We start from the raw sequence: 24,183 nt of genomic DNA, 5'->3' as shown, positions 1-24,183 counted from the left end.
TGAACACATTTTAAAGACTTGTGGACACTTGCCTAACTCCATCCTGATTTTAGATTGTTATCCTACTACTTCACAATACTGGTTTAAGGCAGAATCATAAGGGAATAGATCAATAATTCTCAGCCCTGGGTCACCTAGGAATGTGAGAATTTGCATAGGAATTAAGAAACTTTAATACTCCTCTCCCTCTTCCTCTCCCTCTCCTTCAACGGAATCAACGCCCACCTCCTCATAATCTTTCTCCAGGGCAGCCATGTCCTCCCTGGCCTCAGAGAACTCTCCCTCCTCCATACCCTCACCTACGTACCAGTGCACAAAGGCACGCTTGGCGTACATCAGGTCAAACTTGTGGTCAAGACGGGCCCAGGCCTCTGCAATAGCAGTAGTGTTGCTAAGCATACACACAGCCCTCTGGACCTTGGCCAGATCTCCACCAGGCACCGCAGTGGGGGGCTGGTAGTTGATACCAACCTTGAAACCAGTGGGGCACCAGTCTACAAACTGGATGGAGCGTTTTGTTTTAATGGTAGCAATGGCCGCATTGACGTCTTTGGGTACAACATCACCACGATACAGCAGACAGCACGCCATGTACTTGCCGTGACGAGGGTCACATTTCACCATCTGGTTGGCTGGTTCAAAGCAGGAGTTTGTGATCTCTGAAACAGTCAACTGCTCGTGGTAAGCCTTCTCTGCAGAGATCACTGGGGCATAGGTGGCCAGGGGGAAATGGATACGGGGGTAGGGCACCAAGTTTGTCTGAAACTCTGTCAGGTCAACATTGAGGGCACCATCGAATCTAAGGGAAGCAGTGATGGAGGAGACAATTTGACCAATCAACCTGTTAAGGTTGGTGTAGGAGGGACGCTCGATATCTAGGTTCCTACGGCAGATGTCATAGATGGCCTCATTGTCCACCATGAAAGCGCAGTCAGAGTGCTCCAGGGTGGTGTGGGTGGTCAGGATGGCGTTGTAAGGCTCTACCACAGCAGTGGACACCTGGGGAGCTGGGTAGATGGAGAACTCAAGCTTGGACTTCTTGCCATAGTCAACAGACAGGCGCTCCATCAGCAGGGAGGTGAAACCAGAACCGGTACCACCTCCAAAGCTGTGGAATACCAGGAAGCCCTGGAGGCCAGTGCACTGGTCAGCCTGGAGAAAGAGAGGGAAGAAACGTAACAATATTATTGTTAAATGAGGACAAGAGTGAGGCAGAGTCTATGTTGAGGAGACATCACTTATGGTTCTTAGGCGACGCTCACCAGTTTGCGAACTCTGTCCAGAACCAAGTCGATGATCTCTTTGCCGATGGTGTAATGCCCACGGGCGTAGTTGTTGGCTGCATCCTCCTTCCCAGTGATCAGCTGCTCAGGGTGGAATAGCTGGCGGTAAGTTCCAGAGCGCACCTCATCTAGTCAAAGTAAGAACTGTTAGCAAAATAATTCAGGACCAATCAGATAGTACAGTGCTAGCAGTATCAGTGTTTCTACACCAACTGATCTTACCAATGACAGTGGGCTCCAGATCCACAAACACAGCTCTGGGGACGTGCTTGCCAGCTCCAGTCTCACTGAAGAAGGTGTTGAAGGAGTCGTCTCCTCCTCCGATGGTCTTGTCACTGGGCATTTTTCCATCAGGCTGGATCCCATGCTCCAAGCAGTAGAGCTCCCAGCAGGCATTTCCAATCTGTACGCCAGCCTGGCCTACGTGAACAGAAATGCACTCACGCTGTTTGAAAAAAAATATGCATCATTAATTTCATCATAGAAAATCAGCTGCATATAATCAGAAATTAGTTCCATTTAAGTAAATATTTTTCAAACAAGTCAACATTTAAATATCTGTCAGTCTGTAGCCTACAGTACATGCCGATAATGACTACAGTAAGGCCAATAACTGCCGATAGTCGTGTTAGCTTCAATTCTAGAAAAAAGAGATGCGTAGCAATTAATTTGACTGTACTGCGATCGTAGAATAAGACACATCTTCTAAATTCCATGCTATTTCATTCTATTCCATTAAACTTATTAACTACGACACAAATGGAATTAGCGCCACATGCTACGGCATGATTTCACACCCTCTCCAAAGTCCTTTGATGAGCGTCTTGCGCAGCAGAATGAGCCTCGGCCTTCTTTTACAATTGCGTGTTAGCTGGTTACTAATAGAACACTTGTGACAGTGGATGTAGCTATGAAAAAAACGTTTGAAATAAATTGTTACCAAGAGCTACGGTAATGAAACAAGAACATCAGCAACTCATAAATTTGGTCTATCTTCAGAATGTAGATCTTCAGAATACAGCTGTCTGAAGACGCTACGTTTAGTGAAAGAAGTTTCTCGCCCCTCACAAAAACATCGAATATCCCATTGCAACTGAAACCAAGGTGTTATATGGAATATATTATCTAATGTATTAACGCAACGAAGTAAAAGTAAGAGAAAAACGAAAATATTATTTCATACGATGGGCTCACCATTGTGATTATTTTTTGAGGAAAGAGACGATGGAGATGCCGAAAAGATGAACAGTGAATGCACTCTTCTCCTCTAGACAGCACCAGAGAGGGTGGACCACTGCGGGGGGAGGGAGAAGGAAGAGCAGGGCGGCGCTTCCTCATTCAAATCAGCTGCGCTGCCTGGACATCCGAATAAAAGACAAAGCATGCTGTTTATTCCCTAATTCCCTGATATATTCGAGATATTACTTTGATTTTGAACTGAACACCCTTTATAGAGGGTCATATGGTTAAATAAATGCTTGACGAATAATACACACACGCAAACGCACGCGCACACACACACACACACGCGCACACACACACACACACACACACACACACACACACACACACACACACACATACAGTAGGCCGTAACATTTATTCTCTATTACTTAATTAGCAGAAAAATCTCCTTGATCTGTGGATGCAGAATGTGCAGAACAGCTCTGTGCTAAAATATCTACTGTGTACCAATCTGATATTAGATGCCTTTCAAATAGATTGTTAATCATGGAAAAGTTGCATGTACTGTATCACAAACAATACACAGATGCTTCTGTCCATTATGAAAGGATTATTCAATCATTACTACTTCAGTATGCTTAATCTTCCTATCATAGACCGCAAAATAATAGATGTAGGCTGCATTATCAATTTCCAACAAAAACAGTGAAATTAAGACCAAACAAATGAAACGTTATAGACCTTAAACATCAATTCAACATTTATAAAGCTAATTAATATATTTATAAAGTCCATTCATATATCATAGCAGAGAATCAAAGGGCATGGTTTTTGCTGCATCGGGTATGGCAGGCCTCCGCCCCTCTTTGTTCAAGATTTTGCTGCAGTGACGCCACTCCTCTGCAGTGGGTCATGTGACTGGTATGTCACTGTGGCAAACACATGGACCCTCAGCTGTCCTTCCACCACTCCTCCTCGCCCTATGTCTGGAATACCAGTCACACACACACACACACACACACACACACACACACACACACACACACACATACACGCACACACACACGCACACACACACACACACACACACACACACGCACACACACACACACACACACACACACACACACCATTTAGGCCAACAGTAATGCCAAAGGCTGAGGGAGAGGGGATTAAGGAGGAGATGGGGGCAATGTTTCAAAGAGACAGCTGCATCTAATTATTTTGCTAGCCCCTCCCTGTCTGTCAGACTACTGCACAGCAATCACAGACTGATGGATGACTAACAATTTCCTACATTTAGCAATAGCAAATGGTCAGCTAAAGCAGGGATGAAACACCTTGAAAATATCAAAGATGTTAAATTGACTTTGCTTACAGTCAATGAGGGAGAATAAAATACAGTTCTGTTTCATGAGTGAGAGCTACATTCTAATTAACATTCCCTCTGTTTGTGAATTACATATAGTATGTGTTCAGTGTGTTAGAAACTAGTATGTGAACAGATCCCTCTGCCTATCCCTCTGCCTATCAAAATCATTGTCAAACCCCTGTCCCCTACCCCATCTGTTTGACAAATGCCTAGTATTGATTTCCCAGCTAAGGGGGATGTTCTTTAGCCCAACCTTGCATACTAAATATGTAGGCAAAGAGATGTGTAAGCACACTGCCACATCATGGGCCTATCCAAATGGAACACTTCTCACGAGCCTGTCCTTACTTTACGCACAAAGCACTTTCACCAGACCGGAAATGTTTAGAGACACATTGATAACGTCCTTTGCTAATATGGTAGGGCAGGCCAATTGCACCGCTCTTCACATACAGGTTTCACACACTGCCGTGGCGCTAATGTATTAATTTATTCATGTATGCTGGCTCAACCCTCCTTGTAACACTACAAATACTACCGCGCCACGGTGTTAGAGAACAGTTACTACATCGACTCTTAGCTGTCGGATAAAGTAACTTCTATTTCCACCGAAGAGATAAAAAGATCTCCAATCTTTCTACATATTTCTCCAAAACTCCTCTCTAAAAATAACAATGGTGAGTAGCCTACATCTAGAAATTGAAGGCGTGCATAATTAATATTTTATGTGTTTGTGTTATTGATTTAGGCGATACTCAACCATCCAATCGATATGATGTATAATAAATCAGGTAGCCTATTAAATAACATTACAATAGCATTTTTTTTTCTAAATAATTCCATGGTTACATTTTATGGTATAAATTGCCGATGTGGTTAAGAAGCCAGGACATGATTCCAAGATTTCGAGGAAATCTAGCCTATTCATATACGGGGGAAAACATTTTAGTGAATGTTATTTGTAATTTTGTATTTGTATTATTCGATTCAGAATAATTCGTTACATTATAGCTACAGGTCTATATAGGATAAAAATGTCACCACAGGTAAACTGATCCCGACCTTATGTTTGGTGGGTTTTATTCTTTTAAGGTTTACTTTGTGAAGGCTTATGTAGCATTATTGGATAAGATGCTTTCAGTTGGTCAAGTTGTTAGACAAGCATGACGTGGGATAGAACATTCTATCGAGATGTCCTTCACCCCAACCCCTTCCGCTGATTAGTGCCTACTGTAAACCCTGATGCAATTCAATATACTTAGAGTTGTGTGACGCGCGCCTAAAATGAAATGTTGTGCGAATCGGAGACAGCATATACTGTCACTCTTAAGATAGCACGTTGAAGTCGGTAAACCAGGCTTCAGCTTTTTTTTGTTCATCCAGTAAACATGTATATTTCACACTGTGCGAAATTACTCCATCTTTGGTGCAGTCATTTGCGCATAGACCTAGAAAGGTGGGTTGAGGGTTATGCATTTGTCTGAAGTGGTCTCCTGCAGATGAACTTGTCTTAAAGCCTTAAATAAAGCTGCACCCTTGTATATCCTGGGTGTTCCTGTTAAGCCCCCCAGCTGCTTCACAATAACAGAATGTAGCACTTGCATGCGAGTATCAGAATACAATGAACTATAGATAACTGGGACATTGTGTTGTAGGGTGCACATTAACCGATACAGGCAAAGCTAGTTTATTATTTTTACATGAAGTGAGCACAAGCCCCTCTGGTGCCAAAAATCAAACGGTTTCTAACTAGTGCCTAGTTGCTTAGCAACTGACATTGCTTCGCCGGCATATGTGGGCAAATCCCTTGGTAACAGCAGGGTGGAGTTGGCGGGAGGAGGGGAGATGGGGAAGAGGTGGGGGATGGTGGCGTGATTCGTCATGCTTTAGCTTACTGTATGCTGCAGCTATCATCTCTCTCTCTCTCTCTCTCTCTCTCTCTCTCTCTCTCTCTCTCCCCCTCCCTCTCTCTATCTCTCCCTCCTCACTGTGCAGACTGCAGTTCAGGGCGATGCCTCTACATGGCACAATTCCCACTTTTCTCACTCTCTCAATTACATTCATTCACTCAGAACAGAGGGAACGATTGTGAGGAATGGCTGCAGTGCTGTGTGGGAAAAATACCATCACATAGTATTTCAGCCTTACAGTATCCACCCCCCCCCCCACCCCCCCCCCACACACACACACACACACATCAATTGTGCAGTGGGACTGAATTCAATTTAATTGCCCGTTTTCCCTTTTCAACCAGCATGAAATGTAATTTGTGACGTGCTACATGAATTGATTATATCATTGTCTCTTTTCTACCAGCGTGAGTGTATCTCCATCCACGTGGGCCAGGCTGGTGTCCAGATTGGAAATGCCTGCTGGGAGCTCTACTGCTTGGAGCATGGGATCCAGCCTGATGGACAGATGCCCAGTGACAAGACCACCGGAGGAGGAGACGACTCCTTCAACACCTTCTTCAGTGAGACTGGAGCTGGCAAGCACGTCCCCAGAGCTGTGTTTGTGGATCTGGAGCCCACTGTCATTGGTAAGATCAGTTGGTGTAGAAACACTGATACTGCTAGCACTGTACTATCTGATTGGTCCTGAGTTATTTCGTTAACAGCTCTTACTTTGTCTAGATGAGGTGCGCACTGGAACTTACCGCCAGCTATTCCACCCTGAGCAGCTGATCACTGGGAAGGAGGATGCAGCCAACAACTACGCCCGTGGGCATTACACCATCGGCAAAGAGATCATCGACTTGGTTCTGGACAGAGTTCGCAAACTGGTGAGCGTCGCCTAAGAACCATAAGTGATGTCTCCTCAACATAGACTCAGTCTCACTCTTGTCCTCATTTAACAATAATATCATTATGTTTCTTTCCTCTCTTTCTCCAGGCTGACCAGTGCACTGGCCTCCAGGGCTTCCTGGTCTTCCACAGCTTTGGAGGTGGTACCGGTTCTGGTTTCACCTCCTTACTGATGGAGCGCCTGTCTGTTGACTATGGCAAGAAGTCCAAGCTTGAGTTCTCCATCTACCCAGCTCCCCAGGTGTCCACTGCTGTGGTAGAGCCTTACAACGCCATCCTGACCACCCACACCACCCTGGAGCACTCTGACTGTGCTTTCATGGTGGACAATGAGGCCATCTATGACATCTGCCGTAGGAATCTAGATATCGAGCGTCCCTCCTACACCAACCTTAACAGGCTTATTAGTCAAATTGTCTCCTCCATCACCGCATCCCTTAGATTCGATGGTGCCCTCAATGTTGACCTGACAGAGTTCCAGACCAACTTGGTGCCCTACCCCCGTATCCACTTCCCCCTGGCCACCTATGCCCCAGTGATCTCTGCAGAGAAGGCTTACCATGAGCAGCTCTCAGTGTCTGAAATCACAAACGCCTGCTTTGAACCAGCCAACCAGATGGTGAAATGTGACCCTCGTCACGGCAAGTACATGGCGTGCTGTCTGCTGTATCGTGGGGATGTTGTACCCAAAGACGTCAATGCGGCCATTGCCACCATTAAAACAAAACGCTCCATCCAGTTTGTTGACTGGTGCCCCACTGGTTTCAAGGTTGGTATCAACTACCAGCCCCCCACTGCGGTGCCTGGTGGAGATCTGGCCAAGGTCCAGAGGGCTGTGTGTATGCTTAGCAACACTACTGCTATTGCAGAGGCCTGGGCCCGTCTTGACCACAAGTTTGACCTGATGTACGCCAAGCGTGCCTTTGTGCACTGGTACGTAGGTGAGGGTATGGAGGAGGGAGAGTTCTCTGAGGCCAGGGAGGACATGGCTGCCCTGGAGAAAGATTATGAGGAGGTGGGAGTTGATTCAATTGAAGGAGAGGGAGAGGAAGAGGGAGAGGAATATTAAAGTGAATTGATTCCCCCTAGTCACTAGCATGCTTATCAATGTTAAGAAGTTTACATGGCTCAGCTTTGATCATCTTAAAAAATGTCTAGCAAGCATTGTCACACATGATAGATACACGTTGTCTGTTGGTAACAAAAATCTGGTGAATGAATTATACTGTGGTTGGGTTCAGGGAATGTATTGGTGTTAAAATGATTTTATTTTCTACAGTTCTGTTATTTTTCACTCATTTCTTCCGTCCGTCATCTTCTGACTGTGATATGCAATAAATTATTGAAGGAGAATTGTTTCTTGTGTTTCTTGTTTAATTGAGAAACTACATTATGATGCAGATTCAATTCACAGGCTGACAAATCCCAAAGTTTTCTTGCATCCTTGAAAAATATTTCATTTTCCATGGACTGAAAGGTCCATGGACTGAAAGATTATTAAATAAACATTTGATTGCATTTGCATTATCATCCAACAGAATGGTATCGCAAAATGAGTCATTGTAGTTTGGGACTGTGGCACTACTCATTTTTCTTGTACAGTAGTTACTACAGAACAAAGAAGAGTGACATTGTTCTGATTGTTTAATCAGCATGCATTAAGTATTTGATATGATCCTTGCTACCTCTGTCAGCAACTCATTTACAATGAGCAATGAGTAATATGGACTTTCAATTTCACTTGTGCATGGTCATACTTGATATCCAAATTTAAGGTCAACCCCTGTCACATTTCAAACTGCTTTCCAAGCGACAGTATGAGTAAAGCTATATAAGTTGTGTATTGTATATGACGATGTACTGAATATTGAACTCTGATATAATTTCTACCTTCTACGCCACCCTGTGGTTGAATCTCTGTACTGCTTCGTTTTAAGATTGGTAGCTCTTCTAATTTGTGCCAAGCTAATAAACATGAATGTATGGTAATAACACACAAATCTTTTCATGTAGCATAAGTAAGGCGCTTAAGTCTCTTGATCTTCCGGTAGGAATTAGCACAAGTCATGCACAGTAGGGAGGACAGATGCAAGCGTGATTAGGATTAGGAAAGCTTTATTTGGGAGGTGTAGATATTTTTATTTTTATAACAGTGAAATTCAAATGCTTTGCTTTGGAGAATGATAGTAAATATGTTTTAAAAACTAAGAGCTGTGATGTGATAGTGATTTCAAATCACACCAGAAAAGCAAGTTAATGTGTTATGATTTAATTGATTTTAAGGCATTCATTTTATTTTGGTTACTTTATAATGAGTTACAAATAGGCTACAGGAGACACATAATAAATTACTAGACTTTCAGTTTTTTTCTTCAGATAAAAAAGACTGGGTCAAAATAAATATACTATTTTGTCACAAGTAATGCACTGCCAGAAACAAAAAAATAATAATTCTGGCTCACGGGGTTTCTTCGTTGCTCTTTTTTGAAAATGTTTTCACTTTTTTGTTTTTATTACAGTTGCTTTCAGTGTGACAATAGTACATCTACAACTGTTTTACATTTCTTTACAGTTTGTCTCTGAAATTAAGGTGTTTTTGTGTGTTTTCAAGTCTGCAAGACAAGTTTACAGTAAGTACAGAGGTTAGGTTTTGACCTGCTTGCAGGTCTGCACTGTAAGAGTGCAGATGGTAATGGTTTACACCACCCTGCCCTGAAGCAATGGGCGGCTTTCTCCGGGTGACTGTCGGCTGAGCAGGTTCCACAGCAGCAGAGGCACTGATGTTATTGAAGAGCTGCCCATGCTACTGCCTGCAGAGTCTTCTCTTAGGGGATGGTACTGCTTGAACCGCCTGATTGGAAAACACAAGTGTTGTGTCATTTACTCTACAGTACATACTAATCAGCTGCCTTTGCGTTTGCATCTCATAAAATCATACTAACTTGGGGCAAAAGGGAAATGTGTGCTGTGTTGATATTCTTTCACTCACCTGTAGGTCAAAGCAATGGTGCCAATAGCACAGACAAGAACCATAATACCTATAACGGTAGCCACAGTGCCTGCTGTGGAGGCGTTGGAGCCTGCAACCAAACATACAAGAACATACAAAGTATGAGGAAGAACAGTCCACTCATCAGTGAAATGGTAATAAATGTATGGACAGTCAATCAATCAATCAATTAAACTCATTTGTAGCACATTACATATATACTGTTTTACTCACCGACGGTCACACTGACTCTAGCACTGGCCACAGCCAGGCTGACATCATTGGTCAAGGACACGTTGATGCAGAACACTCCTGAGTCGTTGAAAAACTGGCGAAGGATCATCTGACACTCAGTAGAGGGTGTTACATCATTACAGATGGTCTGCATGGGTGTGATACAGTCTGCTTCCGAAATCACAGTGCAAACCTCATTTGGTAAGCTAAACAAAAGATGGGATTGGGAGTGAATGAGCAGGTGTCCAGTATGATGACCAGACTTGAAGACTGAAGAATTACAGAGGCCTTATAACAGTTTCAATGGAATAACCTGTGTGACTGACGTATGCAATAACTGTAAAAAGGTAGCACTTGCCTCCTTGTCTCTATAGCTTTTTAAAAAAAAATATTTTCTTAAAAAACAGAATTAACAATGAAAGCCTAAGAATTATGCCTGTATAGTACTTAGTTATAATACAGTCTTGTTACATTGTAAATACATAAGGTATTCCGAAAACATATCAATAGGAATGTGAGAGCCTCTTTTAATCCTCTCAACGCCGCCTCACCTCCCCTGGCAGGTGATGGTCAGGTCCACTGCATTCTGCTCCACCTCAGTGGTCAGGGACACCACGTTAGCCACCTGGACTATCTCCACACTCTCAATGCCCTCTGAATAACAACGTCAACAAAGATTAGAGGGAGTTCAATCACCATTGAACATCTCATCAGCTGTTACTATTACGAAAATATGGTACGTCTGCAGTGTCTCAACAGCCTAGTATACCCTAGTATGATGTATTGGTGGCAAACTGTATTGACTTATTGACTCACGGATGATGTCCAAAGAGGTGGCGAATGAGCCGTAGCGATAGACCATGCAGCCACCGTTCCCCGTCAGTTCCGGAGCCTGCCGTTTAGCCACAACAAGAGCCACCTGTGCTGCCTCTGTGCCCATCTCTACCTCCGCCTCTGCTGCGACCTCACCCTCAATTGGAGCAGTCACTTCAGCCACAGCCGCTGGCACTGGGGGGAAATAAACATTTGTTTATCTATTTTAGCGTTGATTGTGCTTACCACTGAGACAATATAGTTAATGTTTTAACCAATGTGGTAGGTGTACAGTATCAGTACATATGGCCCTATATATCGATAACACATATATTTATAACAAATGACTAATGAAAGTGAAGTATTCACTTTAATGCTTTTGATAATATTGATCACCTGCAGTAGCTGCGATCTCATTCACTGTCTCTACAATCTCAGCCTCAGCATCAGCGGCAGGTTCAGCTGGCACCGCCCCCTCCACAGCTGTGGGCACAGTGGCAGCAGGAACTATGACATTGTCAGCAGGAGCCACTGTCTCAGCCAGGGCGACCTCTGTAGCAACTACAACCTCCACCTCAGCATCAGCCACTACAGCTACCTCTGCCACGGGAGCAACTGTGTCTACAGCGGGCATCTCTGGGAGGACTGTGGCTGCCAGGTCTACTATGGCCTCCTCTCCCTCTGCAACAGGAGCGTCTGAAGCAGCAGCGTCGATGGCAGGCACATCTGTATCAGCTGCTACCTCGACCACGGCGGTTTCTTCAGCTGCAGCCGTATCGGCAACAACCGCAGCAGGATCTTCAGTTGCTGGGGCGACGGGGGCAGCAGTGGCCCCCTCGACGGGCACTGCGGCGGGGTCTTCAGCGGCCTCCGCTGCCACGTCTTCTGCAGTGGCATCTAATTCGGCTACAGGGACAGCGGCTGGGTCCTCTATTGCGGGAACGATGGCAGGATCTTCTGCAGCAGGGGCAACGGTGGCATCGGCTCCTGCAGGGGCCACTGAGGCAACTTCAACTCCCTCCGCGGCTGCGGCTGCCTCTGCATCTGCTTCTGTGTCTAGGGCTGTGTCTGCGTCTGCAGCTTCAGCAGGCTGCACGGAGGCGTCGAGCGAGAGGTCATCAGCAAGGGCGGCCTCAGAGGCAGCGATATCCAGGGCAATGTCAGCTGCCCCCTGGCTTGGTGCTGGGTCTGTGGGGTTCACGATCTGGCCAGCTCCTGGGGTGGAGGCCATCACAACCACTGCTGGTATGACAGAGGGATCCATAGGGATCACTAGATGGAAAAACAAGAGCATAAAACTATTTTTTTTAATCTTTTTAAATTTAATCTCAATGCATAGTCTTTTTTTCTTTTGTCTTGCGAATGTACTGTACATTTGATCCATATGTCTGAGCTGTTTCAATGTTTCATAAAAATCATATAGAAAATACAGGAGGCAAAAAGAAAACAACACATCACATGGTCGTTCCCTGTTACATGACATGCTGTAGAATATCTATGTCTCTCACCAGTGGGGTTGGCAGCAGTGGGGTCTGCACAGCTGTTGGGAATGCTGGCCATCAGGACCACCTTAGGCTTGAAGGACCCAGTTGAGAGGTACGTGTGTGTGACGCTGAACTCTCTGGAGATGAGCGTCCCGCTGTTGTCACCAAAGTCCCAGTTAAAGGTGACGTCTGAGTCACCGAGGTACAGGCTGGGGTCGTGGAGGTTGACACTGAAGGCAATGGCTCGGTTCTGGATGAATCTCTGGTCAGCTTGGTTTACGTCATTCACTTGGCTGAGCGTTACTGCAAAGGGGATCTGGTCTGCGGAGGCATAGGGCAAAGGCAAAAGATGTTATGAAGGATATAAAATACATTGATATTAACATGTTTCTAATTCAATTTGAATCAATCCCTTGAAGTCAAACCAGGGTTGATGAGTTACTGTTTAAATAGTCTCATTCCCAGACATTTCCGTCCAAATGTGTGAAAGGTCTGGTGGACCAACGTGTCAAAATTGGCCTTCATTAAGTCAATAGACACCACACATTTCTGATTTGGAGCTATGCCTGTGTTTCAACCGTGTGTTTCACTGAAATGAAATAATAACAAAAACATTCAGTAAATTCACTCCCACTAAGGCCAGGTTTGAGTCATTGTTATTCCAGGCACTGTGCACAATAGCCTGGGGACAAAGTTATTGTTTAAAGAACAGTATTTGTACACTTTGATATTGGATCAATATAATTTTTTCACATAAAACCTAGTTCTACCTGCCTACCTGTGATGGAGAACATTGTGGAGGCATAGCCCAGGGGGATGAACTTGTCTTTGCCACGACAGTGGTAGATGACAACCTCCATGTTGTAAGAGCCCAGGGGGATGTTGTCAGTGCCAATGGTGAGGGTGGAGGAGGGTCCATCTGTAACCTGCCAGTAACGTCCTTTGATAGAGAAGAAGTGGTTAGAAAAGTCTTAACTGATAAAACCAAAAACCAAAACCAAAAAGGTTCCAAATCAAAAGGTTCATAGGAAAATACTTAATGGCTCCTTAAACCAATACCAAGGGAATAAGTCCCATAGCACATGGCTTTGTCCATTCACAGTTAGTTTTATTCCAACTGAAACCAAACACAAATAGAGCGATAAAATGTTGGGTTCGTTTTTTAGCACTTTCAGTGTTCCTCCACCTCTGTTCCTATACTCAGTGTATTGGCATTGTTCACATGTCTCTTTATAGCAATCAATGTGGTAACACTGTACATTAGATTTTCCTGATATCTGTGTAGTAACATGGTAATTACTCAAGTAACATAGTGTTGTTACAACAGTAATGACAGGTAGAGAGAAACTCAATATAAAGTGTTACCTAACTAACTGAATTGCTGTAAATTAAAGACTGGACTTTACCCCATGTCTTCCACACAAACACATAGCTGGGTTTCCTGTCTGAGACCCTGGTGAAGGGGGTGCCATCGGGGAAGACTCCGCTCCACTCTCCTGAGGAGTTCTGGCTCTGGTACACAGCCTGACCCTCACGGTACTGTGTTCCTGGAGAGAGAAGGACAAGACCAGACTCAACAACAGCGACAGACAGTGGAGTACATAATACAGTACAGTGGCTGCATTTCAACGGTGAACTTACCATTGATGGTGCAGTTACGTGCCCATACCACCTGTCCGTCAGGAAGCACAGTCTGGTTTTGTGGGAAGCGAAGGTCAATGCCAAAGGTTGCCTTGGCTCCAGTTAGAGTGGGTGCATCATTTCTCACATCAAATGTAACTTCTCCACCTGGGAGGAAAATTACACACACACTGTAGTGATCAAAAATATTCTGAAGATTAACTTTTCACGCTTCGGGATGAAGTTACACCTTGGTGCTGATCTGAGTTCGGTTTAGCATTCTTTTTAAATAAGTCTTAATGAAGTGAGAATAGTGAAAACTCACCAGTCCAACAGTCTCTGTATCGGGAGTCTCCATCTTTCCACACAGGATACATCCGTGAGTTCCATGAGCGGTAACGTGTGAAACGTGTTTTAGGCTCTGAAAAAGACACGGTCAGAGCATTGAAAACACTTGTGAAAGACCTCACACAGTTCATTCTCCAGATTGAAGCACAGTAATGAATGCTATAGATCAAATGTTTTTGTTAAGTGGATTTGCATATAACCATTCATTATATCGATTCATATAACTGAGGCTATCAGTGTAATGCAAAACATGCCCGGTCTTTCAAATTAAGAGGAATTGTCATAAAGTAAAAAACAGTTCTTTCAAGCCTCTTTGTGAACAACCACATAACGTCACTATATGTAACTGTAAATCTTAGATTTGTACATTCTTTATCAGGCCATTTAATAGGATTTAACTGTTGCCTACACTAGACTTTGGTCAGAATCTGGATGCTGGCATTTAAAACTCATAACATACCAGACAGATTAATCTGCTCAAACCTAGCATTTTTCTAAATGAAATACTTAAACCTTTTTTTTTTTTTTTTTTTTTGTGAAGTTTATATGATCATTCCACACTGAGGAAGAGTTTAGCAACTCCATTCCATGACTCTAGATTACATGGAGTACAATATGTCTTGTTGCTTATGCAAGGAAGGGAGGCACACCCAACTCAACCTTACTTTTTGATCTAAGGGGCAAGTTGTGCTGAGAACAAAGGCATAACCAAAAATATTACTGTAAAAACGATCAAGAGGAGTTGTTTTAGGGGGGTAGACGGTGGTGAGTATCCAGGAGTTCAGGTGTTTCTGCCATGGAAGGGGAGGGAGGGGCAAGGTGGGGGTTCCAGGCAGGGGGAGTCACACGGCCCCTGCAATCCCCCTCAATCCCTTTCATGTGACTATCAGATGAGCGCCAGCAAGCGTAATCCCAACTGTTGGAATGAGGGTAGCCTCTGTGGAGCTCAGACTTCAGGGCGGCCTCACTCGCCAATCGGTGTGTGTGTGTGTGTGTGTGTGTGTGTGTGTGTGTGTGTGTGTGTGTGTGTGTGTGTGTGTCTGTGTGTGTCTGTGTGTGTGTGTGTGTGTGTGTGTGTGTGTGTGTGTCTGTGTGTGTGTGTGTGTGTGCGTGTGCGCATAGTTTGGTTCTCAGGATCATTAACCCAATCATCCTCCAAAATAAAAATAAAAGAATGCAAACAATCAAACATTAAACCTGGTACATCATAATTCATAATCATCCTAAATCATTGATATGACATTCACACTTCAAGTTGGTTACCACTTGGAAGACCATTAACACTTCAACAATGTTATGCACTTTGGTTATCCAGTAAGATGAGACAAAGTAAATAATTTGTGTTCATCTTCTCCAGTGTGCTAGGCAGAATTGTAGGGGTGAGGAATTCAGACAAATTGGCATGTAATTGCACTATGCTTGATTACAAGCATGTAATCTGTGGTACACCTTATCAGTTTTTATTAGGCATGCTATTCTACTGACTTCCACAGTGTTGCAGTCAGTGGACTGGAGTGATCAAATTCAAGATTTTTGATCTACTGAACTTCTACTGAACATCTGATTGATCACACAATTATTTGATAACATATCACACACACACACACACACACACAAGGTTTTGTCTCTAAAATTCTAGTTCAGCCTTATTAAAAATATAAGAATTTCCCTACACACATACATTTGTAAAGTTACATTTTGCAGCCTATGGAGTGGGTGGTAACATGTAGATTATCGTTAATCCTACAATGCTCAACAGCAATGGCCGCCCAATGGCAAAATACATTACGGCAAAGTCCAAAGTGCAGGCTTCATAATTCGGCATCCACACAGACCCGAGAATAAAGAGACCATTTAAAACTAACTTGGAGATCCTGTAACTGCATGATATGAGGAAGACAAATATCACTCACTATTACTGTGGCTAAATTTGTAGGGCTTTTCCAAGCTGTTCAATTAGTGCAGAAACAACCATATAATTAATTATTATTGCTAAATTACAACACTAAGTGATTGATGGACCAGACTATGCATGTAGACATAATGATAGTCAATTGTAAAAATATTTTTAACTATTCTTGCCAACTTTTTCTTTATTCTTTAGAGAAATGCAAAGTACAGATATTTGTATAACTTATAAGTTAAGTTATATATTATTTTTGTGAACTGTCTTTACTAAATGTATAAGTTTACATAGTTATGTGAAAATCTGTCAAATAATTGTAATAAGTGCACAATTCTTGTTGTACTAAATCTAGCCCTTAAAGTTATTTCCAGCACTAATGGCCTTGTTTAATTAAGTGCCCCCATTCTTTTTTGTTAGTAAAAAATCAGCCACATCTCCCCTCCAATAGTAGACATTAAGAAAGAGAGGAAATGGAGCCACATGTGTTTGATTAAGTTATTAATAATTTAGTCGTGTATTAATGCATATACTCACTCGCTGTAGCTGCTGATGAGAGAGCTAACACCAGCACCACTAGTAAGGTCCTCATTGTACGTGTTTGGGTATGTGTCCTTTTTCTAAGTCCAGTTCTTTCCCCTCAGTCCTATAAACCTAACACAACTCCCAGAGACTTGTGGAAGGTTTTCTGAACCTCTTTAAAAGAGTATTGGACCCTTAATTACCATAAACATGCCTCTAATCTCTGACATCATAGGGGTGAGGCACCTCCCATTCAAGTCAATGGTGTGTTCAGACAGAAATACTCACGATCAGTTATTGCATTATGAAAAATGTAATGGCACACAGTCAAAGTTGATCACCGTTGATATTTGAAAAAATAAATTAAAAAAAAGATAACAATTTTTGCATTTAACAGCTCTTACTCTTACAGCTCTTACATAGGTTTTACATTTCACACATTGAACACTGAGCATTCAGTGACACAGTTGGTCTTAAACGATATCTTGGTATAAGGGCAGATAAGGATTTTCTCTTGCATGTACAGAATGTACGATTTTTTCCATACTTATCAGTGGGAACGAAACTGGTGAATATGGTGGTGGCAAGGAAATGTATTGGCAAGTAGGGATGGTGAGTTTGTTGGACTTCTATCATAGGACACAGAGCAACTTGGGTACCAGATGCACTGGTCATGTGAGTGGCACATTAAGCCACCAATAGCATCCATTTTAATGAAAAATGTGTCTGCTGCAAGTTGCTAAATAACAATAATAAGTGTCTTAGTGTATCGACTGGAGGGAAGTTATCTGGTTAATAACAGAAATTAGATTTTACAGTGAACTATCCTTTTCATGTCACTGCTTGCTTAGAGTGCACCTAATTCAGTCACTTTGATTATTTGCTTCATTGTCTTTAAAAATAAACCACTATGACATTTGTTTCAGCTAGACCCAGCTTCTGCAGTGACATGATTCCATATGCTCCAATAATAATATCAATGAGTCTACCTTTAAGATAAGGATGCTATCTGTCATTTCCTTACAGAGAATGTATTATACTGTGTGTAATGACTGCTCCTGATATGGGGTGAGCTGGTACAGTGGGCTGAGCTACAGTCACGCCTGCCTTGACGTCCAACCTTACAGCTTTGTGTGCATGGGGGTCACAAGATGAGTGTGTGAGGATGGTAAATCAATAGCATCCTTTTATATTTTATCTCTTTCTCCACATCCTTCCCTCTCCCCTAGGCTACATACCACGTCTAAGTATCCATGCTCCTAGCAGTCCACTCACTGAGATACACTCGTGTTTGTTCTTTAGGGCTGTGGGAACTCATTGTCTCTCTTCCACATTCCACAGAGTTTCAGTCAGTCAGTTTCATGAGAGTCCAAATGGCTAAGTACATGAGAGTGAAAATACTATAAACCGTGTCCAGGATTATGGATTGTGTGGGAAAGTCAAAAAGTAAGAAATGTTTTGATACACAACTCAGAGAATACAGACATTTGTTTGGAATATGAATGTATATAATTTATAATTAGTAAGTTGGTTATGAAACAACAGAGTTAATTAAGTGGAGGCTAGTGTAATGAAACATTGATACTTGAAAGTGATGCAATTTTAAAGGGAAAGTGAGTAGAAGGAAAGCCACAAACACAAGCATCTTTTTCCTTAAAAAAAATACATTTCAAAGGACTTCTGTGAATGTCTTATGGTCTTGACATTCCACTTGCATTACGTTGGTGAGATTGTTCGAGCTGCACTACATGTGACCCCTCATGTGCTCACAACAGTGCTAACGGCCCAGTAAATCCTTCCTACAGAGCACCTGACCCACCACACCACACTGCAATGCAGCGACACCCTACAGCACGAGCTCTCGCTGAATCCCACACAAACAGACACACACAACCAACATCTCCACAGGCATTCACAGACGTCCATAATCAACTCATGTGAGGTGAACTATCACTTACGTTGATGCTATTGAGGGGGAGGTGAAAATGAATCGTTCAGAAAACGTGAAATGCAATCAACCAGGCGTCCTTAAACGCTATGCCATTGTGATGCTTGTGAAACCATTCACGTCTTACTATTAACTTGTGTCTGCACGTGAAACAAACACTAACGTAGCAGGAATCAGGAGAGAGAGGAGCCGTAAGTGGGGGTTGAACAGAGGCGCCTATGGTGCAGAGGCGAGTGCTCTCTACATAGTAGTAGGAACGCACATGTCCACCATATTACAGTCTTCTCTCATCTTATCATCCTCGAGCGTCATTAAATACATAGATGGTAGGAATCCCAAACAAACCATGACCATGGAATGGTCTCACGGCAGCCATCAATGTAGTGGGAGAAAGGGAGTAGCTATAAGTGGGGTTCGAAATAAGGTCCCTGATTGTGCAAAGACAAATGCTCTACCACCTAGACCAAAAACCTGGGCCCTTGCTAAGTGTAGTAGAAAGACTCTTATACACCATGTTACACATAAGACCCCTGGCCTTACAATATGTCTCCTCTGAGATCAGAGAGCAGAGGGGAAGAGACATACCAAGGATCAAGGACCCCTCAGGAATGTCAAGAATGTGAACTTAATCAGATCAACCTATATGAGAGCAAAAGGAAAACTCTTGTGAACCTCCAAAACGTAACCTTTCCCTGAAACATATAGCCTATCATTTAGTTTAGTCATCATGGTGGTGATAAATATGGACAGGACATTATTGAGCAAGAGGAGGGGCTAACTAAGCCTACTTATAACGGACCATTTACTGAGACGTCACATATTTCAAAGGGTTCCTTTATTGAGCAGACATAAAAGTGTGCGGCCTCCTCCCATTTCTTCACCCTTTTCCTGAAGTATGCACTTGGACACTCCCCATATAGATCTAAATTAAAATGGATTGGTGTAAGAGCCCATGCTTACACTGATCCTATGCGTTTTAAATCCTGTGGGGAAGGTGCATTAACTACTTCAGGAGAAGGGACTCGTTTCTGTGTCAATGGGCGTATCAGTCCAATGTTTTTGACCGTTTGGTCGTCAGTGATTGGCCCTGTATTGCATAGGAGGAGGATCTTTTCCCTTCCTCCGGGGCGTGGCGTACAACGCGGGAATTGGCGGGTTCACTTACTTTTGTTTCAGAGTGGCAAGTGTTACCTGCTCAATTGATATCTTTTTGTTTTATTGTGGTAGCTGTAATCCTGATGTACTCCCGCCCCAAGTTGTTTCTGGCGGGACACGTTAGAGGCAACGTTACAAGGTTGCGATTTTATACAGAAATGTTCAGTTAGTTCGCACGCTAACGTTAGCTTGAAAGTTCAGTTGCTAACATTCTTCTTTGTTTTCAAATATACAGCGGGCTTTTTGTAGGGTGCTAAAACACTAGCCCAACCAGGGTGGCAGAACATATGTGTGACATGGAATCGTTTCAGAAAGTGGAAAAGATTGGAGAAGGGACGTACGGGGTGGTGTACAAGGCAAAGAATAAAGTCACGGGAGAAACTGTTGCCCTCAAGAAAATCAGATTAGACACGTAAGTGAGCCTCCCGGTATCTGACAGCTAAGCTAGCTATAACTGATTTGGCGAGTTGTCATTCAGGATGCATACTATATGATACAACATCAACTCGTACTAACTCAATATTACAGACTCCACAGATGTACAGTCAAAATAAATGTGTACTTGCTAGTTACACAGTCAAGTCTTCAAAATAGGTCATGTTATGATAGCTTTTAAGCTAGCTAGCTAATATGACAGTTCTTAGCTGAAACTAGCTAGGTTAGCAAGGGTATGTCTAGTACCTGGAACGAAAATGAAACGTTCTACGACGAAACAACTTTGCTCTCAATAGAAAGAAAACAATAATCATTCATTCACGTCAAACTTTATTTTGTAGCTGTTTGGATAACTACCCCATTTAACAGTAACGTGTAATTATATTCCAGCAGTTAGACTGACCCAAAACTAGCTAGCTACAGAAGTCCTGATCTGTCAAGACAAGCAATGAGGTGTTTTACTTGTGTACCACCTCACCTGTGGCTCACACCACGGGTTTACCTCATGGCTCATACACTCATCCCCAGTCAATCAACGGTGTCCGTATTCATCGTAAAGTACACCTACATAGTACACCTACTCAGGATATTCAGATGGATTACATTGCTATATTTGTCTTTGTGGCCGTGTCTGAATGCTGATACTGCGATTTATTTAGTAGGTGTGTTCAGGATGCAAGATTAGAAAGTTTTGCATTAAACGGAATTTACCGAAATTTAGTATGTATAAAATGCCAGGATGTCGTACTAGATTTGCCTTTCCATGGCCATGACCGAAAGCTCATACTGCCTACTGTTTACTAAAAGTGTCTACTACATACTAACCATACTGCATACTATTTAGAGTCTACTGTTTAGTGAAATGTATGCATTAAGCGACACATTTCAGCATACTACACCTCATTCATACTGAGAAACAATCATCTGTAGCTCAACCTGTTGTTCATAGTCATTGGTTCAATTTCGCTACTGCCCGCCTCCCTACCGGCTCCACTGAATTGTGAATTCATACTACATGGAAAGGCAAATCTAGTATGGCATCCTGGCATTTTATACATACTCAGTTTGCATTCTGCAAAACTGTCTAATCTTGCCTACTCAATAGGTCGCAGTATGAGCAATCGGACAGTATGAGCAACGGTCCTTGAAGTATGAATTCACTGCACACTATTCAGGAAGTCCTTTCCAATTTTGGTCCCACGGTTCTGGAGCGGGTAAGGGAGGCAGGCAGTAACGAAATTTAACCAATTACCATGAACAACATGGTTGAGTCACAGATGATGAATTCTCAGTATGAATGAAAGTAGTATGTTGAAATGTGTCGCTTACTGCATACAGTTTTACTAAACAGTATGGCCTAAATAGTATGGTTAGTATACATATAATATATATATATATACATATATATCCTTGTAGGAGGCAGTATGAACTTGTGTTTCTGTCTTGTTCTGAGAAATTGATGATATTTTGGTCAATTTCTTTGCCATGGATTATATATGCTTCTCTCTCTCTCTCTCTCTCAGGGAAACGGAGGGAGTACCCAGCACTGCCATCCGAGAAATCTCGCTCCTGAAGGAACTCAGTCACCCAAATATCGTCAAGTATGTTCAGTAAATGAGCTTATGAAAGATAGCGGTATCACTTTTCTCTGTTTGATAATGATCACATGGTTTAGATGCTGTATTCTCTTTTATATAATCCCTTAGGCTGCGTGATGTCATCCACACAGAGAACAAGCTCTACTTGGTTTTTGAGTTCCTTCATCAGGACCTCAAGAAGTTTATGGACTCCTGCTCTGTCTCTGGTATTGCTCTACCACTTGTCAAGGTACTAGGCATAAACAGAATTACGTCCTACTACGTTGCTCTGTTATGAAGTTGAAAGTACTATAGATTTTCATAACAAACTGCTTTTGTTGTGTACCAGTGCTTTGTGTATGTTTGTCTACACAGATGTTGTGATTTTGTGTGTCTATATATATATATATGTATCTTATTTTGTGTCTGTGTTTATATCTATGTGTAGAGTTACTTGTTCCAGCTGCTGCAAGGCCTGGCCTTCTGTCACTCTCACAGGGTTCTCCACAGGGACCTGAAGCCCCAGAACCTCCTCATCAATGCCCAGGGTGAGATCAAGCTGGCTGACTTTGGGCTAGCGAGGGCATTTGGAGTGCCTGTCCGCACCTACACCCATGAGGTGAGGTACAGCAGCTATACACCAGCTAGTACACCGTTTGTTCTAAATGGTCTCTAGTGAAGCCCATTTAAGCAATGCACACATTTGATGATGAATGATAGTTCCATGTTTTAAATGTACTCTGTATATTTATGCTCCGATTATTTGGATCGTCAATTATTGGGAAACTGATGGCTAAACATTTTGTCAGGTGGTAACTCTATGGTATCGAGCTCCAGAGATTCTCCTGGGCTGCAAATACTACTCCACAGCTGTGGACATCTGGAGTTTGGGATGCATCTTTGCCGAAATGGTATTTTTATTTTCCATCTTTACTCAATAGTAGCTGTGATGTTAATGAAATAATGTCACACTAACTGAAATCCCCTCACCCTCCTTTTGCCTTTAGATCACCAGGAGGGCATTGTTTCCTGGCGACTCAGAGATTGATCAGTTGTTCCGCATCTTCCGTACCTTGGGCACACCAGACGAAGCGGCCTGGCCAGGGGTCACCTCCATGCCTGACTACAAGCCCTCCTTCCCCAAGTGGGCCAGACAGGAGCTGTCTAAAGTGGTGCCACCCCTTGATGAGGATGGGAGAGAGCTGCTCGGGGTGAGAACCTGTTTTGTGATTGAGCTAGTACTGCCCCCAGCACCCCTACAAAAGATTATATTGTTGGTGGAGACAACACTCAATGAAAGTACTCCTTGCTACATCCCTGGCCTGTTCGTACTGTGCACCCTTTCAAACATACAGACCAGCAATGTAGCTCACTACCTCCCTTTTTATACAAATCCAAAAAACTAATTAAAGTAAAAGTTAATGAAATGTGATAAATTGAGGCTTTACACATTTTTCCTTTCCCTTTCGCATAGGCTGATGGTAGTGTATGTGTAATCAATCCTTTTAGTTGTCATTTTAATGCCTTTTGTGTTTACTTATTCCTCCAGCAAATGCTGAACTATGACCCAAACAAGAGGATATCTGCCAAGAATGCCCTTGTTCATCGATTCTTTCGTGACGTCACCATGCCAATGCCACACCTACGACTCTGAGACTCTCAGAATAACAGGGACAATAAATCACCCAGGGTTTCCATGGGAGACCCCTGAGCTTAAGGACCTTGCGAGCGCCACACTTTTGTTATGAATAAAACTGGCCAGAAGATGGGGGAGATTACAAGACAATATAGGTGCCTTTCCATGTATCATTCCAACTGCCTAAACCAGCATATAGATGTTACATCAGTTTTTTTTTGTAGAGACTGGATTGGAACACTCCAGAATTGTTTCAGCATTGTATTTGTATTGAAGGGGTTGATGGGGACGGGTGGGTTGTTCATCTCGAGATGTGCATGTTCTGTCTGACTGGTATTCTGTTACTGGGGAGAGGAGAGTGTTCCAGAATTAATATCAATGTGATGACACCTAAACATTCAGAATCTGGATTTCCACCTCTCTCTGGGGTTGCTCACCTGAGGTATTGGGCCATTGTTCAGGTATGTTATTCTTCTGGGTCAGAACAGTTAACATGATTAAATAGTATTTATTTTTTTGGTTTTGTTTTAATGCAAGTTTTTTGGGGAGGAATGTGTTTTCATTAATACTTTTTCTAATTCTAGATTTTATCAAAAACTTGTTAAACCAATTTTTTATAAATGTTGTATGATTATACATAAAAGCATAAACTCACTCACTCATGTCATGTCATGTTTTCAATTAATTATGCGTCTCCTTTTGGCAATGCTATCTTTGGGGTAGCTGATGCTACTTCATAGGAGGGGGCCCCTACAAAAAAATAGTGTTTATTTAATATGCCTCTAATCTACATATCCAATCCGTAGATCTGCACAAGTGTATTCGCTAAAGGGCTGGGGTTTCGCTGGGGTTTCGCTTAGTCAATGGACACATTT

General features: G+C 42.8%; 4 protein-coding genes across 7 annotated transcripts; 2 read left to right on the top strand and 2 right to left on the bottom strand.

The window, feature by feature from the left end:
- Positions 1 to 19: 19 nt before the first annotated feature.
- On the bottom strand, positions 20 to 1,698 carry LOC310803997 (tubulin alpha chain-like). Its single transcript, XM_083669038.1, has 3 exons — positions 1,506 to 1,698; positions 1,263 to 1,411; positions 20 to 1,152 (listed from the first exon to the last, which is right to left on the bottom strand). The coding sequence occupies exons 1-3, from the start codon at positions 1,624 to 1,626 to the stop codon at positions 172 to 174; spliced, it is 1,251 nt and encodes a 416-aa protein (XP_083525164.1). The 5' UTR covers positions 1,627 to 1,698; the 3' UTR covers positions 20 to 171.
- A 4,512-nt stretch (positions 1,699 to 6,210) lies between these two features.
- On the top strand, positions 6,211 to 7,721 carry LOC310803119 (tubulin alpha chain-like). 3 transcript variants are annotated; one of them, XM_083667779.1, is made up of 3 exons: positions 6,211 to 6,379; positions 6,474 to 6,622; positions 6,733 to 7,721. In XM_083667779.1, exons 1-3 carry the CDS (start codon positions 6,259 to 6,261, stop codon positions 7,711 to 7,713), a joined length of 1,251 nt encoding a protein of 416 aa, XP_083523905.1. In that variant the 5' UTR covers positions 6,211 to 6,258; the 3' UTR covers positions 7,714 to 7,721. The 3 variants fall into 3 exon arrangements, with proteins under 3 accessions (XP_083523905.1, XP_083523904.1, XP_083523903.1); XM_083667778.1 differs by having other exon boundaries at positions 6,667 to 7,721; XM_083667777.1 differs by having other exon boundaries at positions 6,474 to 6,628; positions 6,667 to 7,721.
- Positions 7,722 to 9,341: 1,620 nt separating this feature from the next.
- On the bottom strand, positions 9,342 to 16,627 carry pmela (premelanosome protein a; the record flags this gene model as incomplete). Its single annotated transcript, XM_083668502.1, has 12 exons — positions 9,342 to 9,495; positions 9,634 to 9,724; positions 9,868 to 10,073; positions 10,419 to 10,521; positions 10,684 to 10,875; positions 11,077 to 11,952; positions 12,189 to 12,485; positions 12,943 to 13,104; positions 13,571 to 13,711; positions 13,806 to 13,952; positions 14,110 to 14,205; positions 16,573 to 16,627. 12 exons carry the CDS (start codon positions 16,625 to 16,627, stop codon positions 9,342 to 9,344), a joined length of 2,520 nt encoding a protein of 839 aa, XP_083524628.1.
- A 3,056-nt stretch (positions 16,628 to 19,683) lies between these two features.
- Positions 19,684 to 23,958, top strand: cdk2 (cyclin dependent kinase 2). 2 transcript variants are annotated; one of them, XM_083667569.1, is made up of 8 exons: positions 19,684 to 19,799; positions 19,896 to 20,072; positions 21,619 to 21,696; positions 21,802 to 21,922; positions 22,121 to 22,291; positions 22,482 to 22,583; positions 22,680 to 22,883; positions 23,222 to 23,958. In XM_083667569.1, exons 2-8 carry the CDS (start codon positions 19,948 to 19,950, stop codon positions 23,324 to 23,326), a joined length of 906 nt encoding a protein of 301 aa, XP_083523695.1. In that variant the 5' UTR covers positions 19,684 to 19,799; positions 19,896 to 19,947; the 3' UTR covers positions 23,327 to 23,958. The 2 variants fall into 2 exon arrangements, with proteins under 2 accessions (XP_083523695.1, XP_083523696.1); XM_083667570.1 differs by having other exon boundaries at positions 19,714 to 20,072.
- Positions 23,959 to 24,183: the final 225 nt, after the last annotated feature.

The sequence above is a fragment of the Argentina silus genome (genome assembly GCF_951799395.1).
Source record: "Argentina silus genome assembly, chromosome: 4".
Classification (NCBI taxonomy): Eukaryota; Metazoa; Chordata; class Actinopteri; order Argentiniformes; family Argentinidae; genus Argentina; species Argentina silus.
Note: the sequence above shows the minus strand (reverse complement) of the source record. Positions and strands in the feature narration are given on the sequence as shown.

Bases quoted from the DNA above. Each gene is read 5' to 3' on its own strand.
- LOC310803997 (XM_083669038.1), bottom strand. From the start codon at position 1,626: ATGCCCAGTGACAAGACCATCGGAGGAGGAGACGACTCCTTCAACACC. The intron at 1,412-1,505 runs GTAAGATCAGTT...TACTTTGACTAG, and splicing joins TCTGGAGCCCACTGTCATTG to ATGAGGTGCGCTCTGGAACT. The intron at 1,153-1,262 runs GTGAGCGTCGCC...CTCTTTCTCCAG, and splicing joins TGGACAGAGTTCGCAAACTG to GCTGACCAGTGCACTGGCCT.
- LOC310803119 (XM_083667777.1), top strand. From the start codon at position 6,259: ATGCCCAGTGACAAGACCACCGGAGGAGGAGACGACTCCTTCAACACC. The intron at 6,380-6,473 runs GTAAGATCAGTT...TACTTTGTCTAG, and splicing joins TCTGGAGCCCACTGTCATTG to ATGAGGTGCGCACTGGAACT. The intron at 6,629-6,666 runs GTCGCCTAAGAA...TCCTCAACATAG, and splicing joins GAGTTCGCAAACTGGTGAGC to ACTCAGTCTCACTCTTGTCC.
- cdk2 (XM_083667569.1), top strand. From the start codon at position 19,948: ATGTGTGACATGGAATCGTTTCAGAAAGTGGAAAAGATTGGAGAAGGG. The intron at 20,073-21,618 runs GTAAGTGAGCCT...TCTCTCTCTCAG, and splicing joins AAGAAAATCAGATTAGACAC to GGAAACGGAGGGAGTACCCA. The intron at 22,584-22,679 runs GTATTTTTATTT...TTTTGCCTTTAG, and splicing joins GATGCATCTTTGCCGAAATG to ATCACCAGGAGGGCATTGTT.